The sequence below is a fragment of the Zootoca vivipara genome, chromosome 5 (genome assembly GCF_965207765.1).
Source record: "Zootoca vivipara chromosome 5, rZooViv2.hap1.1, whole genome shotgun sequence".
Lineage (NCBI taxonomy): Eukaryota > Metazoa > Chordata > Lepidosauria > Squamata > Lacertidae > Zootoca > Zootoca vivipara.
In genome coordinates, this window is record NC_142588.1 from 36,397,811 (window position 1) to 36,420,798 (window position 22,988).

General features: G+C 44.3%; 1 protein-coding gene across 5 annotated transcripts in view; it reads right to left on the reverse strand.

Moving 5' to 3' along the window:
- Nucleotides 1-22,988, reverse strand: part of INPP5A (inositol polyphosphate-5-phosphatase A) — a 235,040-nt gene that overhangs the window by 36,840 nt on the left and 175,212 nt on the right. For 3 of the 5 annotated variants that reach the window (XM_088670393.1, XM_088670394.1, XM_088670396.1), the window contains 3 exons: nt 11,432-11,531; nt 10,190-10,245; nt 8,800-8,874 (listed from right to left, as the gene is read on the reverse strand). In XM_088670393.1, the coding sequence (XP_088526519.1) occupies nt 8,800-8,874; nt 10,190-10,245; nt 11,432-11,531 (231 nt within the window). The remainder of the gene's footprint in view (nt 1-8,799; nt 8,875-10,189; nt 10,246-11,431; nt 11,532-22,988) is intronic. The other 2 variants (XM_035137835.3, XM_088670395.1) reach the window with 1 other exon arrangement.

The window sequence follows — 22,988 nt, forward strand, 5'->3', positions numbered from 1 at the left end:
GAGCCAAGGCCATTGGGAAGAGTGCATTGTGCTATATCTTGTCTATTGATTAATACATTTTCAGTGATGCCATTTCCTTAACCTTCATGTGCACCCATTCACACACACGCTTATCAAAGCTCCGTAAAAGGGCTTTTGCTGATTGGAAACCTCTATCTTATCTCCTCTCTCATCTGCTCTTCTTGGGATTTACTTTGAAGCATTTTTTTTTTTAAAAAAATATCAGATTTCTGCCACCTGTTTTCCTTCGCTTTAAAAATTCTTGCTAGAGTCTCTTAAAAAAAGAAAGAAAAGCTGAATACCAAATTATTTTGAATTTTGGAAAGACATATACACACTTTGTAAACAGAAGTGCTTTGCACCTTATTATAGATAACTTTTCTTCTCTATATGAATTTATTAAACAAAGTTCCATAATCAAAGGGCAATTGGAAGTGTTCCCTTTAATGAAGTCCAGCTGTTGACCAGTATATATGCGTCAGGAAAAAAAAATCTCTTTTATGAAATGTATCAAAATATTTTGGATCTGCTAGAAAATGCCAGGATGATATATATGAATCCAGTCTTTTGTTTGGGATTAAGTCAACCAAAGTGGGAAGTTTGTAAATATATGAATGCAAGTTTATTCTAAATTCAGCCCTCGACATATAATAATATTATCTCATCCAACCAGCAACATACATGTATACAGACTGGCTTGCTAAAAATGAACTCAGCTCAGTTTTTACCAGGAAGCCAGCAAAAAATTATAAATGCCTTCAAAGTAGGATGTGAAATTCAGCCCTTCTAGCTCCACCTTTCCAATCCTTTCTGTTTGAACTTTTCTCTCAGGTCATCCTGTGACACCACAGCAACCCCAGGGTTCAATTCTTTTTATTTTTATGACTCCTTTTTATTTTATCTTCTTTGGTGCCAACTGACAATATTTTTCCAAGCAAATTTCCAAGAGTCACACTCTAAACAGAAGGGCAATCTGAATTGATAGGTGTACCACATGAATCAGGAGACAGAGGCGTAGATACAGCAAATGCTAAGAAAACTAATGATGAGAATAATGCTCAACGATCAGAAGCATACTCTTCTCTTGAATGATCGGCAAGCAGATCAAACACCATGTTCCAGATATGGTCAACAGTTAAAGCCAAAGATTAGAAAGGATTATGTGCCAATATGAGAAAGTCAGTCAAACTGTCAGACATACTTTCAGATAGGAAATAAGGGGAATTTAGTATCAGGAATAAACCACGACTGCATTCTCTCAGGCTACTAGAGGGGGTGATGAAACTACCGGAAGGAGGAATAAAAGTCCCTTGTGCAGCGCTTCTCAGTTTGTTGTTAGTTGGTTGGGAACCACAGAGCAACGGGGCTTTGCAGGCACTGTCAAGTGGTGGTGCCTGCAAAGCCCCTTTTGGCGAAGGTCTGTCTTTAACTGCCTGACGCTTGATGCCAAATGTAGGACAGGTGGGCATGGCTTCCCCAAAACTTGGCCTACCGTGCTAAATGGGGAAGCCTGACAAGGCAGATTATGCTTACAAACTGGAGGTTCCTCACCCCTGTTGTAATCCATGCCCCTGTGTTCTAAATGAATGTCAGTTGCAGAATGCACTGTACTTATTCATTTGCTTATTTTTCCTGGGCTAAAGATGTGAATCATGTCATGCCCAGCGAAATAACACTTGACTCATATTTTGAAGGTTAATCTTAAATCTGGACGAGTCATGATCGGATCCCTTCAGTTCTGCTTTGTAATTGTTCCAAGATTCTAACATATCTTTGGTTACACCCTGGTTGAATTTCACCAGGACTTTGGAATGCATTTTGCACATGTGGGCACGTCCAATTTCACTAAAAAGCTGCACAATTGCCCTAATGCGCAGTTCCACAGACAAAAACCATAAAACAAAAATTGGTTTGTGTGTGTGAGTTTGTTGTGGCAGTGGTAAAGTTAATTTAAAAAACGACATATATATATATATATATATATATATATATATATATATATAAAGGTAAAGGGACCCCTGACCATTAGGTCCAGTCGTTACCGACTCTGGGGTTGCGCACTCATCTCGCATTATTGGCCGAGGGAGCCGGCGTATAGCTTCCAGGTCATGTGGCCAGCATGACAAAGCCGCTTCTGGCAAACCAGAGCAGCACATGGAAACACCGTTTACCTTCCCGCTGTAGCGGTTCCTATTTAGCTACTTGCATTTTGACGTGCTTTCGAACTGCTAGGTTGGCAGGAGCTGGGACCGAGCAACGGGAGCTCACCCCGTCACAGGGATTCGAACCGCCGACCTTCTGATCAGCAAGCCCTAGGCTGAGTGGTTTAACTCACAGTGCCACCCGTGTCATAAGTAAATAAGGAAACTAAGGCGCATATTTAGATCACTACTCAATAACTCTGACTTAAGGTGATGCCTTTTATGTGTGAAAAGGCTACCACAGACCACAACTGCAGAATATTGCCCCATATCATCTCAAAGGTGTGGATACACTTGTGGGACTCAGGACCTGTTGAAATCTGTATTGGAGGAAATCGGATGCATGCATGTGTTACATCCTTCTGGAGACCACAAGCATCCAACTCTGCTCTTTTTCAGTTCTAGCAGACTCTCTGGAGTGCAGCCTAGATACATAACCTGCTTCCTACTTCCCATGGTGGGTGCAGCTCCTTAGTCATAGCATATATAAAGGTATAATTTAGAATTAAAAGGAGCAGTTTCTAAACCTATGTATCTCAGCTGTGTTCTTTGTAGAGGGGTGTTAGAAACTTGTATACTACCGGTATAACAATCCAAGCATAAATTTGCCTCAGTTTACATCTTATTTATTCCCAGTTTCTTTTCCTTACACAAGCTGTATACAATGTAGAATTACTCTGGAGTGGCAACAAATTTCACCAGTTAGCCAGCAATTTAACGCCAAACACAGTTTTACTGCTTGTTTTCATGGGGAACTTGTATGAGGCTGCAATCCTAACACCGCTTAAAGGTAAAGGTAAAGGTACCCCTGATCGTTAGGTCCAGTTGCGGACGACTCTGGGGTTGCGGCACTCATCTCACTTTACTGGCTGAGGGAGCCGGTGTACAGCTTCCGGGTCATGTGGCCAGCATGACAAAGCCGCTTCTGGTGAACCAGAGCAGGGCACAGAAATGCTGTTTACCTTCCCGCCGGTACCTATTTATCTACTTGCGCTTTGATGTGCTTTTCAACTGCTAGGTTGGCAGGAGCAGGGACCGAGCAATGGGAGCTCACCCCGTCGCAGGGATTCAAACCGCCGACCTTCTGATCGGCAAGCCCTAGGCTCTGTAGTTTAGACCACAGCGCCACCCGCGTCCCTTCTAAGACCACTTACTTTGGAGTAAACCCCACTGAATTAAGCAGGTCTTACTTTTGCTAAGTATAGTTAAGATCGCACTGAGGCCCTAAGTATTTTCCTTTTTGTCTTACAGTGCAATCCTATGCAAGTCTACTCAGAAGTAAGTCCTACTCAGTTCAACAAGACTTATCCTTAAGCAAGTGTATACAGCAGAACTTCCCAATGTGGTGCCCAGGAGCACAATGATGCCCTTGAGCTAATTCTCTGCTTCCAAAAAAGTCTCTAAGGCCTCCCCATTCACTGACACCTTGCCCAAGAGCTGCTAAGGAGGTTTACCTTTTTCTCCCACGTAAGAATTAAGCTTTGGAAAAGGGTGGCACCCACCACTGGTTTCTGAGAGAGTATTTCTTTCAAAATATTTTTTCTTCTGGAATGTGATGTTTAAAAAAGAGAGATAATAGCGTATGGGTAAAGATAATAGTAAAGTAGCCTGCTGACAATGAATATTTGCCAGGTGTTGTCTCATCTATACAAAGTCCAGTTTCTAAACCTATGAAAGTAATTTCCAGGTTGGTAGATTAGGACTACAGTGCTAGCAAAACAGCATCTGATTAAAAATCCAAATGGCCCCATAGGCTTAAGAGGCTGGTGAACAGCAGCACATTATTGCCATGAGAAGAAAAAAATAAAAATAAAAATACGGGATCAGCTCTAAGGAAAATGTAGCTCTGAATAGAAATTGTACAGTATTTCTGTTGAACTAGTTATTTGCATGTATTTCAGATTTTTCACAAGCATGATAGCCATTTCTACACCTTTTAAAATAATTTTTCTTCTGGATTACGATGTTAAAAAAAGAAGAGATAACAGTGTATGGACAATGATAAAGTAGCCTGTTGATAATAAATATTTGTCAGGTGTTGTCACATCTGCACAAATTCCACTGTTGCTGAAGAGACACCACACTGATAAAAAAAGGTGGCTCTGAAGAAAATCAATGGATCTTGAGCTCAAGCAGTTGCTATACACATAAGAAAACATCTCTATCCAACAGCCATATTGCTGTGAAAATTCCCAAGCCTTGCGTCGGTATAGCTAAGGAAAATTTAATCTTCCCAAATACTCATCAGGGCACTCCATCCTGCAGACCTGACAGCCCCACTTATAATTAATTATACAATTTCGATGGGAATATCGACTAAACAAAGCTATAAATCATAGAAAAAGTCAATAGGCATGGACACATTCAATCATGTCCCGACCAATGATTACTACTCTTAAAATACAATAATTATTTTCAGGAGCCAGCTTGAATTAAATTTCTGTCAGGCTGGTACAAGGCTGGTGGGTGATGAAGGATGCGATGGATTTTTTGGGTTGAATTTGGCCCAGGGACATTTATCCTTTTAGATAGGTAGTTTGTTTTTAGTGATCATGGTGCTGCGTGTTTAACTAGACCATGAAGATTAGATTATCTCCAATGGCTCATTATATCATTTATCTTTTTCTTCCATTCTTGATCTGGAAGATTTCCTGCTTCTCGGTGCGTAAATGAAACGGCAACAGATTTTGAAATATAATGTTCTAAAGTGGCCTGCCTGCCTGCCTGTGTCTTTGCAAGCAAACGTGAGAAGAGTCATGCATGGGAAATTAACCCAACCGAGGCTCAGAATGCTGCTGGGATGCCAAGAACGGCCATAAACAGGAATGATCATCTTTTGCACCATCCACCCCCTTTTCTTTTTTTTAAAAAATGGTACTGAAATACTGCACAAATATAATTATAATCTTTCGAGTTGCTTTAAAAAAATAAACTGAAACACACATATGATACATCAAAAGAGGAAAGCTGTTTTTTTCATTGTTTATTTATGGCTGCTAGTATTTCTGGTGAGATAGCACTATGCTAAAAATTATGTGTTGAAGTATAGCTTTTACATAATGCCCATGAATTCCCCATACCTTCCATGCAGAGGGGATTATCTGTATAAGCAGACAGCCAATGCTCATTCCTTTTTATATACTCATATATTTAGCAGGGGCTATAAACTCAAGGTCTACGAGTCCCTCGGCACTCACAGTCCACTGTCCTAGGACTGTGCCCTTATGCATCTCCTCACCCATAATGGGGAAATCACGCTATAAGGTTCCTCATCTCCAGATATGACTGTCAACTTCTAAATAGGTAGAATGTTAAGAGCTCCATGGCAGGGGGCATTTCAGAAGCTAGTATGTTGGTTTCAGCTCTCTGCTTGCCTATCATCCTTCAGGGACAGATGTCCACATGCCTGAACAGGTAGGGTAAAAGGCCAAAGGCGTAACACAATGGAGGGAAAACTACACTTAAAAGACTGGGCAATTCCTCCAGGCTGTATCTTGCTATTCCTATCAGAATTTCCTGTACATCAAGGGTGACGAGCCTGTGGCCCTCCAGTTTTTGCTCGACTGCAGTTCCTAACACCCCTGTTGACTGGCCAAGCTGGCTGGGGTGATGGGAGATGAAGTCCAACATCTCAAGGATCATCTGCATCGTCCTGGAATAAGTCTATAAACCATCAAGTGTGCAGTGGTGAGGAATGAGATTCAGTACGCCCCAAAATAATAAACAGCTCATAAGGCCTATGTAGCCAGGCTTTTCTGAAATGGATTGGAGGAGGAAACTGGACTAGCAAAGAAGTTTCCCTTCAGAGATACATGGTACCTATAGCATACACTGGTCTACCCCAGCCTGATGTCCTTCAGGAGTTTTGGTCTACAGCTCCCATCAGCTCCAGCTGGTCAGGGATGATGGGAATTGTAGTTCAAAATAGATGATGAAAGCTGACACATGCCATCACATGGAATACACATCTATTGTACAACATATATGCTTCCTGTATGGTATTCTAGGAAGATCAGGTCAATTCCAGCTGGAGCAATGTCAGAGGAGCAATGCAAGGAACTACTGCACTATTTCTAGATATATAAAGTGTTGATGGGGCTCAATCTGCTTCGAAGAATCACCTTCTGATTTGGGAACCCCTCCCCCCCAATTGCTGTGTAGTCAACCCAGTGAATCTGCACTTTCACCACCTTGAAAACCAATGCTGGAGTGAACCACAGCACCAACAAAGCCCTGTATACACCTCCAAAATGTGATGATGGGTACAATAGTCATTCATGCTTGAAGAGTGAAGCAGCCCTGATTCAATCAGTGTAAGAACAAGATAGGAATGGCATATGTATTAATATATGCAAAGGGAAAAGGTAAAGGACCCCTGACAGTTAAGTCCCGTCGCAGACGACTCTGGGGTTGCAGAGCTCATCTCGCTTTACAGGCCGAGGGAGCCAGAGTTTGTCTGCAGACAGTTTTTCCGGATCATGACTAAACCGCTTCAGGCGCAACGGAACACTGAAACCAGAGCAGCGCACAGAAACGCTGTTTACCTTCCCGCTGTTTATCTACTTGCACTTTGATGTGCTTTCGAACTGCTACGTTGGCAGGAGCTGGGACTGAGCAACGGGAGCTCACCCCGTCACGGGGATTTGAACCGCCAACCTTCTGATCGGAAAGCCCAAGAGGTTCAGTGGTTTAGACTACAGTGCCACCCGTGTCCCTAATATATGCAAAGATAAAACAGAAATCCTTCAGCATGATATTACTATACAGTTTACCTTGGAAGCCGAACGCCTTGGCTCCCGAATGATCGAAACCCAGAAGTGGTGTTCCGGTTTTCGAACGATTTTTGGAAGCTCGATGTCCGGCGCAGCTTCCGATTGGCTGCAGGATGCTCCTGCAACCAATCGGAAGCTGCGCTTTGATTTTTGAACAGTTCCGGGAGTCGAAGGGACTCCCGCAATGCGTTCTGTTCAAAAACCAAGGTACCACTGTATAAAGAAATGGCAATTGACAAGAAGGATTGCATTCCTATGTGGTAAAAGTATCCCTGTCTTCATATTGATAAAAAAATGAAATAAATGAACATCCCTAGCAGTACCTGATATTCCAAGAAATTAGTTTGTGCAGTAGATCTCCTTATTAGTCAGATTTACTGCTGCAAACATCAATACTATTGAGGTTTGTGGCTTACAATAAGCATTGTTAATTTACACCCGCTGGTGTTGGGGGCCACAAATACAACAAGAAAGATCTGTAAATGTGGAAAACCTTTTCAAGGTGTCACTGTTCTTTGATTCTCCTATGGTTTCTGGTAATAATAGGTCCATTCCCCGCCCCCCGCTCCCCAAATGTGGGAACAGGCTATGATTCTGTTACACTAATGAAAACATTCTGTTTCATGTTTCATGCTACCCTTAACAGTGTCAAATGGGAGACGAAATGAAGATAGCAAACATATATGAGGCTTGATGAGCCTGTGTGTAAAACAGAATTAAATATTTTAACCATTTGTTGCATCATGAATTTTCCTTCAAAAAGGCGAATACATATTTGAGTCCTAGTGATCTCCAAGGAATTCAAAGCTTTAACCTTGAGCACAATTAAGCTAAATCTGCAGCCCCATACCCATGGAACAGGGAGTTAAGTCCTACTGAACTCAATGGGACTTATTCCTAAACCCTAAACTGTGATTAATTTTCAACTGTGGTTTGTTGCCACAGCTTCCTAAACCATGGTTGAGAATGATCTCGTTTCAACAAACCACAGTGAAAACTAACCAGAGTTTGTTGGGTTGGGATTGTGATTGATTGAAAAGGGAAGCAAAAGCTTCCATGCTCCCCCAACATAGCTATGCCAGAGGAAGGTGTGTGAGATACTGAGGTTGCCCTTTGTGGTGCTAGCCTAGGATTCAGTAACACATTCAAAGTATCTCAGAGAATGAATGTACCTCAAGTTACAGACACTTCAGGTTACAGACGCTTTAGGTTACAAACTCCGCTAACCCAGAAATAGTACCTCAGGTTAAGAACTTTGCTTCAGGATGAGAACAGCCTGGAACAAGTAACCTATGTACAAAATACATGGGTCTTTTGTCAAATCTAAAGAGAAAAGGTGCTTAAAATTCAGCAACTGTTGCTTTGAAATACTCAGTGGCAACCTGAAAAAGATCCAGCATTTTAAGGGAGAAAAGCTTAGAAGCTTAGGAACACAAACTCTACAAACATGACAAGGTAAGTTGTGATTTGTTGCTTCTACCCGAGTTTAAAACATAAGGAAACCCATAATTTGGTTAAAAAATAGTAATCAGAACTCAAGTTAGCTGGAGAATCCAGCCCATGTGAACTTGGGAAAATGTGGTGGGTTTGCTCATGTAATTTTACTCATTTGAAACTGTTTAGCTTGCTTGTCTTTGAAATGAATTTTAAAAGGTTGTGAGCTCATTTCATAGAAATGTAAAAATAAAAAACCAACAAATAAAATAAACTCATGTCAGAGACATTAATGTTTTCCATGCTATGCATAGTCATATTCCTTGGAGCGTCCAGGGTTCAAGAGCAGAGCGTTACATTTATAAAATGCAATTGTACAGCTGGAAACTCACCGCAGTGCCATTGTTATCTCTAAAAACATCTTGATTAAAATAGTCAAAGAGTTTCTTTTCTAACTGTAGCATAACCTGGAAAAGAAGAAGAAAGAGAGCTTGTAAAGTATTTTAAAAAATGATAGTTTTACATGTTCATTAACAAGGGCATTCTTCCAAATTGTTTCTCAATCCCTGTTTTCTTCACCATTAAATCAAGACTCCTTCTGACTTTTTGAAGCAAAACAAACAAACAAAACAACAACCTCCCCCCCCCACCAAAGCAAACATACAAAGCCTTAAGAACAATGTAGTTCAGAAACTAGGACTAATCCAGAATGTGGCAGCTAGACTGGTGACTGGGAGCAGCCACTGGGACCATAAAACACTGGTCCTAAAGGATCTTCACTGGCTACCAATACATTTCCAAGAACAATTCAAAGTATTGGTGCTGACCTTTAAACAGCCTCAGCTCAGTATACCTGAAGGAGCATCTCCACTCCCATCGTTCTGCCCGGACACTGAGGTCCAGCGCCGAGGGCCTTCTGGCGGTTCCCTCACTGTGAGACACAAAGTTACAGGGAACCAGGCAGAGGGCCTTCTCGGTAGTGGTGCCCTCCCTGTGGAACACCTTCCCTTCAGATGTCAAGGAGATAAAGACATCGGAAGGCAGCCCTGTATCAGGACGTTTTTAAATGTTTGACAATTTACTGTGTTTTTATATGTTTTGTAAGCCGCCTTGAATGGCTGGGGAAACCCAGTCAGAGGGGTGGAGTATAATTAATAAAATTATTACTATTATTTCTTAATAAGGGGAGGGTCAACACTTTTGGGGGGATACATAGGGCCCTTCTCACATTATGCTTCCCTTCCCCTCCCCACCCAAAACCCAACACTATAGGAGATGTTATGGAAATATCAACTTCCCTCAATAAATTTGCTAGTCAGAAATTGGATAGCTGTTTGCAAGTATGATGCAGGAAGCCACATTCTTGGGACATCCCTAGGAGAAGGATTACAAATATTTTCATACATTCCAGTATACTTGCACTGGTATGAATGACTGTGAGAAGTAATCCTTAGATGGGTACCGGTTGGTTGGTTGGTTGGTTAGTTATTAATTACAAGTTCTATACCAGCCATCAACCAAGTCTGGGCAGCTCATATTCATTCATATATATTTACACACACACACACACACACACACATTAAGATGTAACTTCGAAGATCACAAGTGGGTTTCCCCCATGCTGATGGAAGGCTCTTTGATCTATTGGGGGCTACAGTTATTTGTTAAGTGAGCTGATTCCCCCTCCCCCCTGTGCCCCCCCACTCAATGCCTACTCTCATGTGCCCCCCCCCAACGTGGTGGAGCTGCGGGGTAGGGGTGGGGTGCCCCCATTCCACTTACAGAAGCCTCCACTGGATCAAAAAGCCTTCCTTCGGGGTGAGGGACACCATTGGATACTACCTAAAATCAACCAACAACACCAGAAAATCAGCAGGTCAACTTAAATGGCAGCACAAGAAGCATAAATCAATATAAAACCCATGTAAAAAACAGCAAATGGGGTGGGGGCGGGGGTGGTGGTGGAGAGAGTACAGTGTCCTTCGCTTACGTGGGGGTTACGTTTCAGGCCCCTGCACGCATCACTGAAATTGCGTAAAGTGGGGAGCACCCCACTTTAATAGGGAGTGTGTGCAGGGAGGAGAAAGAGAAAAAGAGAGACTCGTGTGCCACCAGGGCTGCTGCCTAGAAGCTGCTCAGGGCTGTTGACCGGCCTGTCCCAAGCCTTCCCTCACTCAGGGCCACTGCCCTCCCACTGCAGTGAATGAGAGGCTGAGAGTGACTTCCAGGAAGTGGCCCTGAGTGAGGGAAGGCGCACTGTTTCAATCGATTTGTTTATCTCATGGCGTCCTGCGTAAAAGCGGCCGTGCACAAGCAGAACGTCCATAAGTGGGTGGGATGCCAGTACTAAAAATCTAAAACTGCCCCACTATTATCTTCCACATTTTCCTCTCAGGAACTGAAGGTGGTGTACAGTACATGGTTCTTCTTCCGCCTTCCAATTTCCCCCCACAACAACTCTGTGAGGTAGGTTTGGCTAAGAGTCAAAGACTGGCCAAATGACACCCAGAGAGCTTCATGGCTGAGTGGGACTTTGAATCCTAGAATCTGAGGATTCAACACTCTAATCCAGTGGTTCCCAAAGTGGGCAGAAGTTCCACTGCGCAAGCAGGTCAGTTGTGTGAACAGAATAGCGCATTGGATACAACCCCGTATGTTCTGCTCTTGACATATTCACCGTAGAAGTACAGAAGTCGTGTGCTCTGTAGCAGAAAATTGTTAAGTGATGTTTTAAAGTATGGAATCTTGACTCCTTGGGTTTTATTGGGATTCAACAAATATCAATAATTTGAGGCTGAGAACCCAGACTATTGAGGGAAGCCCAGTCACTGAATAATGTGACTCCTCTATTGCCCAGAATTCAAAATTAGACAAACGTTTTTGTAACTAAATGGGCTGTTACATTATTTATTCCACTGAAGTCAGCAAGTGTTTTTTGTTCCTTGGAATCTAGAATGTAGACTAGGTGGGGGGTGTTCAGTTACGTCTGTGCTCTCTTCAATGTCAAGGAGTGCATTTTGTCACCTACCTTTCGGTCATTATCAGATTCACGGAATATAAGCTTGACTACTTCATTAGTGTCGGCAGCCCGGACAGTCTGCATTGTAGCCTTTGCACAAAGTGTCTGTTAAAGGGAAGCATAAACAAAGAGAGAGAAAAAAGAAAGATTTGTTTGTTAAAAACATTTTTAATACGACACGACACAGAATTCCACCTCCTTTGCAAAATGTTAGTTAGTTGAAGAGTGAAAGACAACATTAATCTGAGGAGGTCCATTTATTGCAATGTGTCTGTTCTGAATATGACCACTGTTGGCTCCCACCAGAGTCCCAATTTCAACTCATTCAAAAAAAAAATAAGGAGTAACCTTCTTTACTCCTCCTTTGCACCCACAAAAAAATCGGATGATCATTTGTAAAATTCAAGAACACAATTTATAGATAGGATAACACAGTTTCTTCTTACAACCGCACAGACTTTAATTGTTCCCCTTACAGTTAGGAGAACTTCATAATCTTTTATACTGGCATATTTATTCCCCATCTATGTGGGAAATTTCACCAATCCTTTGCTTTGCTTCTGAAAAGGCAGTTTGGAAGGACAACCAGATTCATAGGATAGAAAGTACCAAAATGGGAAGCTGGACTGCTCTCCTGAAGCAGGATGGATGTGTTTCAGGGAAGGGTACAACTCCTGCAAATGCCCACAAAGGAAAAGGCATGAATCCCTGTTTAGGATATTTTGATTGCAGAAAGCATCTTCTGCCCAGTGCTTCTATGTTAACATCATCAGATGCCACTTGGCTTTTGAGTTGGGAGTTCCTTAAGCATCTTTAAAACTTGAGGAGGCTCAGGGTGATGGGTTGAGAATCACTGTCCTGATAATAAGTGCTCTGGGCACCCCCTGACCCACAACCATCCTAAGAGGAACAGGGGAACTTGCCTTCTACCAGGTCCAACTAATTGTCCATAACATTGCTTACTCTGATAGGCTCTGCAGGGTCTCAAGCAGCGGTCCTTCCTTTCACCTGACAATTTTATCTGGAGATGGTAGAAACTGAACCTTCATGAAAAAATATGTGCTCTACCGCTGAGACATGATTTCCACGCAAACCGATACAGAAAACCCTGGTTTTTTATTATTATGGTGACTAGCCCTACTGAGGGACACAGGTGGTGCTGTGGGTTAAACCACAGGGCCTAGGGCTTGCCAATCAGAAGGTCAGTGGTTCGAATCCCTGTGACAGGGTGAGCTCCCGTTGCTCGGTTCCAGCTCCTGCCAACCTAGCAGTTTGAAAGCATGTCAAGTGCAAGTAGATAAATAGGTACCGCTACAGCGGGAAGGTAAATGGTGTTTCCGTGGGCTGCTCTGGTTCGCCAGAAGCGGCTTTGTCATGCTGGCCACATGACCTGGAAGCTGTACGCCGGCTCCCTCGGCCAATAATGCGAGATGAGCGCCGCAACCCCAGAGTCGGTCACGACTGGACCTAATGGTCAGGGGTCCCTTTATCTTTTAGCCCTACTGATGTCTTTGGAATCCAAAACAGGGAAGGAAGCAGCAACAGATCTGCTTCCTTTACTCTTTTATCGCAACAAACTCCATGACTTTGGGATCTTAAAAACAAAAATTGTTTCAGCTTTCCAAGTGCAGTATAAAAGTAATACATTTTCTTTTTTTCCTTGGCGGTATGAATTTGAAAGCTAACTCTCTTTTTCCTTTGGCTCCACATAGGTACAACAAAGCAATCTGCTGGAACTTCTACTAGCTTTCAGATTCTGAGTTCTGCCACCTAGAAACTATGGTGCTGTTACACTGGCGTAACCAATAGGAACCTGCACAGGCTAGATTTTAAAAGTCATGTCTCGGAAGAACGATGTCCAGCCTATTTTAACGTAGGTCAGCTGTTTGAAAACAAGCTCCAAAGGTTTCTCAGTTAATGAGATTGTGTTACGGGCAACACAGGCAAAGAAGGGAAAGGAAAGGTAGCCATACCAAGCCAATGGAGGCAGCCATTGCTTTTTATTTTCTCCTCTTTAACCCCGAGCTAATCACTTTTTCCACACATCCTCACAATTTGCCTCGGACCCCATTTTGTCTCTTTTGACAAGTAATTAACATTTTGCCATCTGTGTCTGTATGCAGTTACCAGTGAGGTAATCCCCCGCCAAGCCATTCCCCAAAGTGAGCCGCCGCCCCCCACTCCCCACTTCTGATGCCGACCATTGAAATTCAAAGCACAAATTAGCTAATCAGGTCAAGCTCCCCCCCCCCCAAAAAAATAGCTCTTTGGACTCATGTGTCACAAATCAGTCTGGTTGCCTTTAAACAGCACACCAGATTAGAACAAGCACCCGAACAAACCAAAGCGGAAAACCCGCTGCTCTCCAAAGCTGGTTTTCTAAAGCCCTAACAAATCGCTCCATCTTTCACTCATTTAAACCTTCCAAATGAGGGTCAATATGGTCCCCGAGCATCCAAATGCTAATGCGCTTAAGTGCATTTAAGCAGCTTTCCATAGTGAATGGGCCGAAGAAGGGCTCCCAGGGACAAGGCAGGGTTACTGTCACTGCCGAAAAGTCATTGTAGCCACCCCTAGAGTGGTCGCAATTCAAGAAATTCATGATTTCTGTCTCTTAAAGGCATCTGCTTGGGAACATTCCCCCCCTCCACCCCCTGCCCCCAGGAACTGCTTTATATCTCACAACTTCAGCCTTGCTCCAAAAGAATTATGGTGGTGGCGGCGATGATGATGATGATGATGATAATATAAAAACCTGAGACTCCTGAGGACCAATGTGAGAAAGAGCTCATGTTGCTTTCAAAAAGTTACCTTATTCACAAACAAGTGATTAGGCAAAGATTCATTTATTATACAATCAGGAGAATTCTTGCCTCCCCCACTCCACCCTCCTTTCGCTTTCTACAAAGTCGTAGTCACCCAAGCAGAAAACTATCGGAAACGTGGGGTTTTTTTTAAAAGGCAAGCCTGCTCCCTTATGAAGGGATTTTTTTTGTGGTTGTTGGTATTTAAAAAGAAGGGGGGGGTAAAACGCTACGAAAATACACTGCTCTTTTCAGTCTCCTACAGTCTCTTGAAGGGTACTTTTTGGGAGGAAAGAAGTGAGACAAAGAAATCAGAATAAAATACCAGGGCTTTCTTGTTTAATTGCAGACAATTGCTTTTTCCTATAGAAAATTGCCATTTCTGCCTTCCGGGGGGGGGGGGGCAGCAGTGGGGATAAAGAATCCATGTCTGAGCTTTATACGGCATGGGAAAAATAAGGAAAGGTGCCACAGAACAGAGAAGTACAATCCTCATGGAAAAAAAGTTTGCATTGTTAAAGAACACAGCAATAAACAAATTTGCTGTAATAGCACACCTTTTCTATGATAGGAATGTGAATTTGAATTGTTCTGATGCTGAAAAGTTTATAACTACTTTTTTTGGACCTAATCGTAATGGGTACGGCTCCAATTTGAAGCCAACAGCAAAAATCTTCCGCTAATGTCTGGGCATGTCCAAACAACCTGGCAGGTCTGGATGATGACATCATATCCTGTGATGCAATATTAACAATGGATCTGCAGACTAGGCTCTGAGCCGAGAGAGGGAGATCAGCTGAAGAGGAGCACAAGCTCAAGATCTTCTAAAAATTTCAAAATGCATGGAAGTCCCATGGCGTAGGTGGTGTGTGGTAGTGTCTGAATTGGACTGCCATATATTGCATCCACCACTTGGTAGTGTCTTCCATTTACATCTCTGGGATTTGTTTCCACTTGGGCGGTATAGAAATTAATAATAATAATAATAATGCTACTTTAAATCACAGTTTAAAAGCAACTACGCAACATGATGGGGAACAGAGTAAAAACTGAGATTGCTTCACATCTCTCTGATTTCTACTGTGCTGTTGGAAGTGAAATGATGGTTTGTCTTAAGGCTCTTACGTAACAAACCCTGGTCACAGCTTGTGGTTTGTTTGAAGAAAGACAAAGCTTTGGGCTTCATCAGTGCCTGAGAAAGAGAGAGAGAGACCACCGGGAGCCCATGTAAGCCACTCTGAGATGTCAAAGGGAGAATGAGGTTTATTTATTTATATAGCCCTATTAATGTGTGTGGTGTTTGACTGAGTACCAGAGGGCAGCTCTCTACACAGATGAAACAAACCATGATCTCTGGCTTAGTGTTACATCCAAACGTAGACTGTAGTTTGTTTTGCTCTGTAAATTGTTTTTCACTTACTGATCATAATGCTAAGCCAGGGATCGTGTTTCTTCCTCTCTTTGCGCTAGCAAGGAGCAGATGGACACATTCAGGGTAAACCATTAGCTATTTATTTGTCTGTTAACAGCACTTTTAGCTTGCCTTTCATCCTATCATTCCAGACTTGGGCTAACTATGGTTTGCAATTATGAGTGAACTAGGCTGGTATATAATTCAACAAAGGGAGACAACTGAGGAAGGGGAAAGAAGTGGAGGGTAAACAGGATTAAGAATATGCTTTATTTTACTTAGGTAGCTATAATATGCTTCAGAGAATTGTGCCAAAGAGTGTAATAATCAAATATTGCACTGACTCTTTCTGTTGCCACTAAATAAATAAATACAGTTTTCAAACAGGATATGTCATTTTGTGTCTCTAAATAAGCCTTATTTACTTATGACACGGGTGGCACTGTGAGTTAAACCACTCAGCCTAGGGCTTGCCGATCAGAAGGTCAGCGGTTTGAATCCCCACGATGGGGTGAGCTCCTGTTGCTCGGTCCCAGCTCCTACCAACCTAGCAGTTCGAAAGTACGTCAAAGTGCAAGTAGGTAAATAGGAACCGCTACAGCGGGAAGGTAAACGGTGTTTCCGTGTGCTGCTCTGGTTCACCAGAAGCGGCTTTGTCATGCTGGCCACATGACCTGGAAGCTGTACGCTGGTCACGACTGGACCTAATGGTCAGGGGTCCCTTTACCTTTACTTATGATAAATACAGATGATATTAGTATTTTTACTTTATCAGGGGATATCCAACAAATTCATACTCAGAATATACCCATAAAAATCAGCAGACTTGTTACTTAACTTTACTTATTTCAGTCTACTGTGTGCATTACTTCTGTGAATAATATGCAACGGGCAATTTGTGTGACAAGACTTCTGGTTTCTCCTCTCGTTTGCCCCCCAAATCTGCTGTGGAGGTACCCCAAACACTGCAAAACAGATTTTGGGAGTTTGGAGGAGGAAGGAGAAGCCTCACTGCATGAGCGGATGCCTGGTTGCACTATGTTATTTCTCGCTATATAACTGCAGTTATATTGTAAATATAATTGCAGTTTCTATACTTATAGCATCGCCATCTTTGGTATTTTGTTCCACCAGGAATACATCCCAGCTTGCCCATGTTTTTCCATGCATGATATTTAAATTTACCTACAAAAAAATAAAGTTGGAAAGGGAGAATGTTTTTTAATTGTCTGAACCAGCAGTTAGCAAACTTTTTCAGCAGGGGGCAGGTCCACTGTCCCTCAGACCTTGGGGGCGGACGGACTATATTTTGGAAAAAAATATGAATGAAATCCTGTATCTCTAAAATGCACCAGAGATGCATTTTAAATAAAAGGACACATTCTACTCATGTAAAAGCACGCTGATTCCCGGACTGTCCGCGGGCCGGATTTAGAAGGCGATTGGGCCGAATCCAGCCCCCGGGCCTTGAACTAAAGATGGGTTCTAAAGCATTAGAAAGTTTACTGGGTGTTAATACTGCAGTACTACTTACAACTATTACACTTAGGAACAACTGGGGGTACTTGAAGTTTTAAAATCCTATTGGTCAAGACTGGCAAACAAAACCAAAACCAAAACAGGATGTCTGTGTTTGAATAAATTAAACTGACATTTCCCCTTGTAGATTGCTCTTCTTTTGCCCATGTTCCATGTTCTTTAGCCCATGTGGTGGTTCATGTATTGCAAATCTCACAGCTAATGAAAGCATTTCTGCCTTTCTAGCCAATGACCTGTGAGATGTTCAGAATTAGGCATGCACATTCAAACCTCTCTTTTTATTTTTTTAAAAAGGTTTCTGCAAAATTAAATTAAAAACATTTCAAAAACCCCAAAGGTGCACTCTCCAGGGACAGACGGATGCCAACCAACTAACATGCATGTGCTAGCACTGCTATGTGGAAGCATTTGTTTAAGAAAGCAGCCAGGGAACTTGGTGAGTATGTGGTGGTGGCAAGGCGTTGAGAGCACAGAGCGGTCTATGCTATGGGGTCTAACTCTAAACTAGCCTCCTGTCCTCATGTGTGGCGGATGACACTGTCCCATCACCAGTGCTGAAGTAAGATACATCTGCATGTAGGTGGAATGCCAATTGGCCAGGTGTTGGGGACCTTGTCCTTCGCCTAAAGCAGAAAGGTGCTTTGTGGTTAGGAAAGGAGTACTGTATTTTAATATTAAAGCTGTCAATTTTTTGCATTTTTGATTATTATACTATATATCATCCTGCCCTCAGAGTTATCCCAGGGCAATTACCACCCACCCCCAACATTATGCAAGAAACAGACTACAATTTAGTAGGCTCCTATATATCTTCTGAAAGATCCCGCAGCCCCTGATTTGTAGGATCAACCAGATAGGTGCAAAAAGCAAGGGATAAACACACAGGGCAGAAACTCTGTGCACAGGAGGAAAGGGTTTAGTAAAATGCACAACTTTTCACAGTTTGATAGTGACAATGCACCTTTCTCCCTCATCATTTGAGAGAGGTACAATGCACCTTTCATTGATGAAAGGAGGAAAGGGGAGGAAGTAGACACAAAATATTGACAACTGATAGCTGGAGACCGAATAGGCTAAAACAGCTTTAGAGAAATCACCCCACAGCAGGTTGCAGAGTGTTCCCTGCACCATGTTTTAACAATAACAGCTAGTGAAGTGCTATTCTTTCCTCTACATCTCCGAGAGATGCTAAATGCATTCGCCACTTGATCAGACTCCAAGAAGCCACAAATCTCAGGGCACCCCCCCCCAACATTCAGTGGTGACAGAAATGCTCTGTTCCACCACAGGAACACATTTTGTGTGCTCCTCTGTTCGAAGTCATACATGCTATTTTAACTCATCTGCTTCCTTCATTCTCTCCAGGCCAGGAGGACAAATTGCCCACAGTGGCTCCCTTTCAGAAGCAGCGCAGCGCGCAAAGAATCGTGACTGAGCAGAAACACAAGGAACAGGCACATAAAAATTCATCACTTTGGCCTCTTGACCTCTTACCACTGGGCTTGGCACACCATGTCTCAAAAAGTAGCACCAGGGGAGAACTAAGCAGGCCGGCTGAGTGAAATTACTGACAAAAAATATATCTTGGACACAGGAAAAGCCCACCAGATGCTTCATTGTCTTTGCGGAGAAGTGGTACTAGGAGGGGGGTGAAGGGGGGGGGGTTCTCTGCCACATGGCATATTGGGTGGAATAAGTAGTGTCATTGTTTCAGAAGCAGCTCTGTCACTTTACTGACTGCAGTACAAAGAGGTGTAAAGCAAGATTTAATCCTGACTTTTTAGCTAGCAGATTAAAACCAATCGCGCCAGATGTCCACAAGACTGTTTAACATACAGAAAGCTTCCCCCCCCACCCCACCCCACCCCACCCTGCGAGGAGCAAAGGGGTCTAATGCCATCTTCTTTATTTCACTTACTTTCACCAAAGAAGAAAGCACGCTGTAATGGTTTTTAAGATGGGCTTTAATTCTTTTCTTCTCCTTCAAAGCACCGGACCATCAAAAACAACCACGCAGACAAAAACAATATATATATGGTCAAAGTTAAGGCAGGCAAACGAAGTTAATCAATGATGCATATTGCCAGAATTGAGGCAGGCTCCATGCCAAAAAAGCATTAGGGGAAACTAGTGTTGGAGCAACTTACAACCTCCTCTTCGCAGATTAAGGACAGGTCTGTGCTTTATGTATCCTGCAGTGATAGCATAACAGTGGAAGCACTACCGGTAGAGAACCTCTCCCCCATCAAATCCCCTGGCATCAGCATCAAGCTTTGGGTTTCTTCTTAAGGTGCCTGCCTGCCTATCTATGAGGGTGTGCATTTGCATTTGCATGTATTTACAAGGTTGACTCATGCAAATGCCACTTGACCTCAAGAGGACAGCAGTAGACCCTACCTGGATAAGCAACAAACTGGCAAACTTTGGAGCAACACTCCCTTTGCTGTGCTCCTGTCCTCTGCTCCCCCCTCTAAGCAGCAGCAGCAGCAGCTGACGCAGACGCATCATTAGTATCAATGGCAGAGGAATGGAAGCGATGGCAGCAAAGGGGAAAACACTGAAGGCAGGGAGAGATGGCTGTCTGGTTTACAGTTGGGCTGCTTGTGTATGGTGGTGGCCGCCTACTGACTGCAAGGATCACAGGGCCTGCAACACGACTTTGTGCACTACGACAACACAGAGACTCCGGGGAGCACAGGAAGGGCTGATTTAAACAAGGAAACTCAGATTCCAAGGATTATAGCGTTAGGAGAAGCCTCAAAGGACATCTAGTTCAACCTCTTGTTAATGGAGAAAATCTACTGCTACGGCGTCCCTAATAGGTACCTCTCCAGCCTCTGCTTAAAAATCTCTAACAAAGAACCATCCATTGGCTTTTGAGTCAGCTTGTGTTATTACCAGGGAGCTTCTATCAACATCCTGAAGTTTGGTTAAAAGCCCCATTCTTGTACAGGCACCGGCCATTTTGCGCAAGGGGTTCCATTCCTGGCCCCCCACGTGGTCAGCGGGAGCATGCATAAGCCCACTGTCCTGCTCCTTTCTGGGTCCAAAAGGACCCAAGGGTCAGCAGTCACATGTCTATTAGACACATGCATAATGGCCACCACCTGTAATTTAAGAACATAAGAACCACTTGCCGGATCAGGCCAAGGGCCCATTGAATCTAGCTTCCTGTTCTCACAGCGGCCTTTGGGAAACCCACAAGCAAGAACAGAGCACGAGAGCACTCTCCCCTCCTGTGGTTTCCAGCAACTGGTACTCAGTATGATACTTCCACTGACCACAGAGGCAGAGCATAGCCTCAATCGTGGCTAGTAGCTGTCGACAGCCACAACCTCCATGGATTGTGAAGTCATCTGTGTTGGCGGCCATCACTGCCTCCTGTGGAAACAAGTTCCACAGTTTAACTGTTGTAGAGCTGGAAGGGATCCCAAGGGTCCTCTAGCCCAACCCCCCTGCAACGCAGGAATCTCAACTGAAACATCCATCACAAATGGCCACCCGACCTCTGCTTATAAACCTCCAAGGAAGGAGAGTCTATAACCTCCCGAGGGAGACTGTTCCACTGTCGAACAGCTCTTTCTGTCAGAAAGTTATCTTGTACTAGTGGAATTCAGCCCGTTTAGAAACGGGCGCTAGAACGCTGCTCTCGTGCAGCGCCGGCATGGGACGGAGCTTCGGAGGTCTCCAAAGCCCCGTCTCATGCGGGAGGTGCGCGGCGAGGGGGGGGCGGGAGATATTCTCCGAAACTCCGTCCCATGCCGGCGCTGCGTGCCAAGGCGGCGGGGGGGAGGAGCGCTTCTCACACACACACCCCGCCGCCTCGCCGCGGACCTGTCCTTGCTGTCGGCGGCAGAGGGACAGGAACAAAGGAGGAGAAAGCAGCCCTTTCTCCTCCTTCCTTCCTCTCCCTCCGCCGCCGACAGCCCTTTCTGTTGGTGGTGAGGGGAGAGGAACGAACGGAGAGAAAGCAGCCCTTTCTCTCCGTTCGTTCCCCTCCCACCACCGCCGACAGAAAGCACAGATCCCGGGGTTGCCGGCTCTGTCGGGTGGGGGGAGGGAGAAGCAATCCGATCCTCTGCTTCTCCCTTCCCCCACCTGACAGAGCCAAATGCCGGCTCTGTTGGGCAGGGGAAGGGAGAAGCCGAAGACCGATCAGATCTTCTGCTTCTCCCTCCCCCCCACCCAACAGAGCCGGCAACCCCACAGCGGGGGCTTCTCACCGTTTGCCTTCCCCCCAGGGGGAGGCAAACAGCGAAAAACCCCGCCACGCCATACTTCGGCTCCGGGACTGGCTTGGCGGCGGCGGGAAGAAGGGGAGGAATTCCTCCCCTTCTTCCCGCCGCTGCCAAGCCAGTCCCCGAGCCGAAGTGCGGCGCGGCGGGTGCTTTTCGCCGTTTGCCTCCCCCTTCACTCCGGGAAGTCAAACAGCGAAAAGCCCCCGCCGCGCCGCACTTCGGCTTGGGGACTGGCTTGGCGGCGGCGGGAAAAAGAGGAGGAATTCCTCCTCTTCTTCCCGCCGCCCCAAGCCAAAGCCGGCTTCCCTCGGCGCCCGCTGCCGCTTCGGCCGAGGAAGCGCCGTCCCATGCCGGAGGTGCGCGGCAAGGCTGCCGGGGGGAGCGCTTCTTTCCCCCGCCGCCTCGCCGCGCACCTCCAGCATGAGACTGGACTTCGGAGCGGCGGTTGGCGGAGCGGCGGTTGGCCGTTGTCCCTCCGTCCAATCCCTGTATCCCTGGGGCACATGCGCAGTGACCCAGGGACACACGGGACAACTGGACGCAGGGACAACATGGACATTATTATACAGGATGTTTAGTTTGAATCTCCTTTCTTGTAACTTGAAGCCATTGGTTCTCCTCCAGAGCAGGAGAAAAACAGCTTGCTCCCTCTTCCATGTGACAGCCCTTGAAATATTTGAAGATGGCTATCATATCTCACCTCAGTCTCCTCTTTTCCAGGCTAAACAAACCCAGCTCTTTCAACTGTTCTTCGTAAGGCTGGGCTTCCAGACCTTTCATCATCTTGGTCACCCTTCTCTGCACACGTTCCAGCTTGTCAACATCCTTCTTAAATTGTGGTGCTCAGATCTGGACACAGTATTCCAGGTGTGGTCTGATCATCTTTGCCATGGTCCTCTGGACATATTCCAGTTTGTCCTGGCAACCCTTCTTTGATCGATATTGCTTGGATTTTGTCCTCCCTACCACTGTTTCTTCAAGCGCAGCCCTTAGCTCCCTGCCCCACCTCACAGGAATGAGCTGCTCACTTATATGGTAAAAAGTTAAAAAGTGCCATTTGACAACACGGTTGGCATGACTCAGTCTCCTAGGGGCTGAAATGATGGGCTGATTTTGTCCCCGACATTCCAGTCACTTAATCTTGCTCTGATGGGAAAACCCCTGAGAAGAACCTGCCACTATGTGCACAGCCATGTCTGGGTTTCATCTCTTGGTCATGCTGGAGAGTGACACAAGTACTGGTTTTAAAAACATAGATAAGGTAAGAGCATAGACATGGTACACACATCTTCAGAATACAAATGAAGCAACAGTCCTAAACAGCAATAACAGCATTTATAGTTTCATATTAGTGTCATATGACATAGAGAAATAATGATGCTGTTATATTTTCAGAGTCTCTTTGGCCCTGAACTGCCACTTATAATCCATGGGAATTCAATTACACTTATATACTTTGAAAATAAATCTCTGAATGCTTTGCAGTGTTCCATTATAAACCTCATTTATGTTACAAATATTTAGTCTCATTTGAAAATATTTTATTAGATAGTCCCTTGGTCCATTAAGA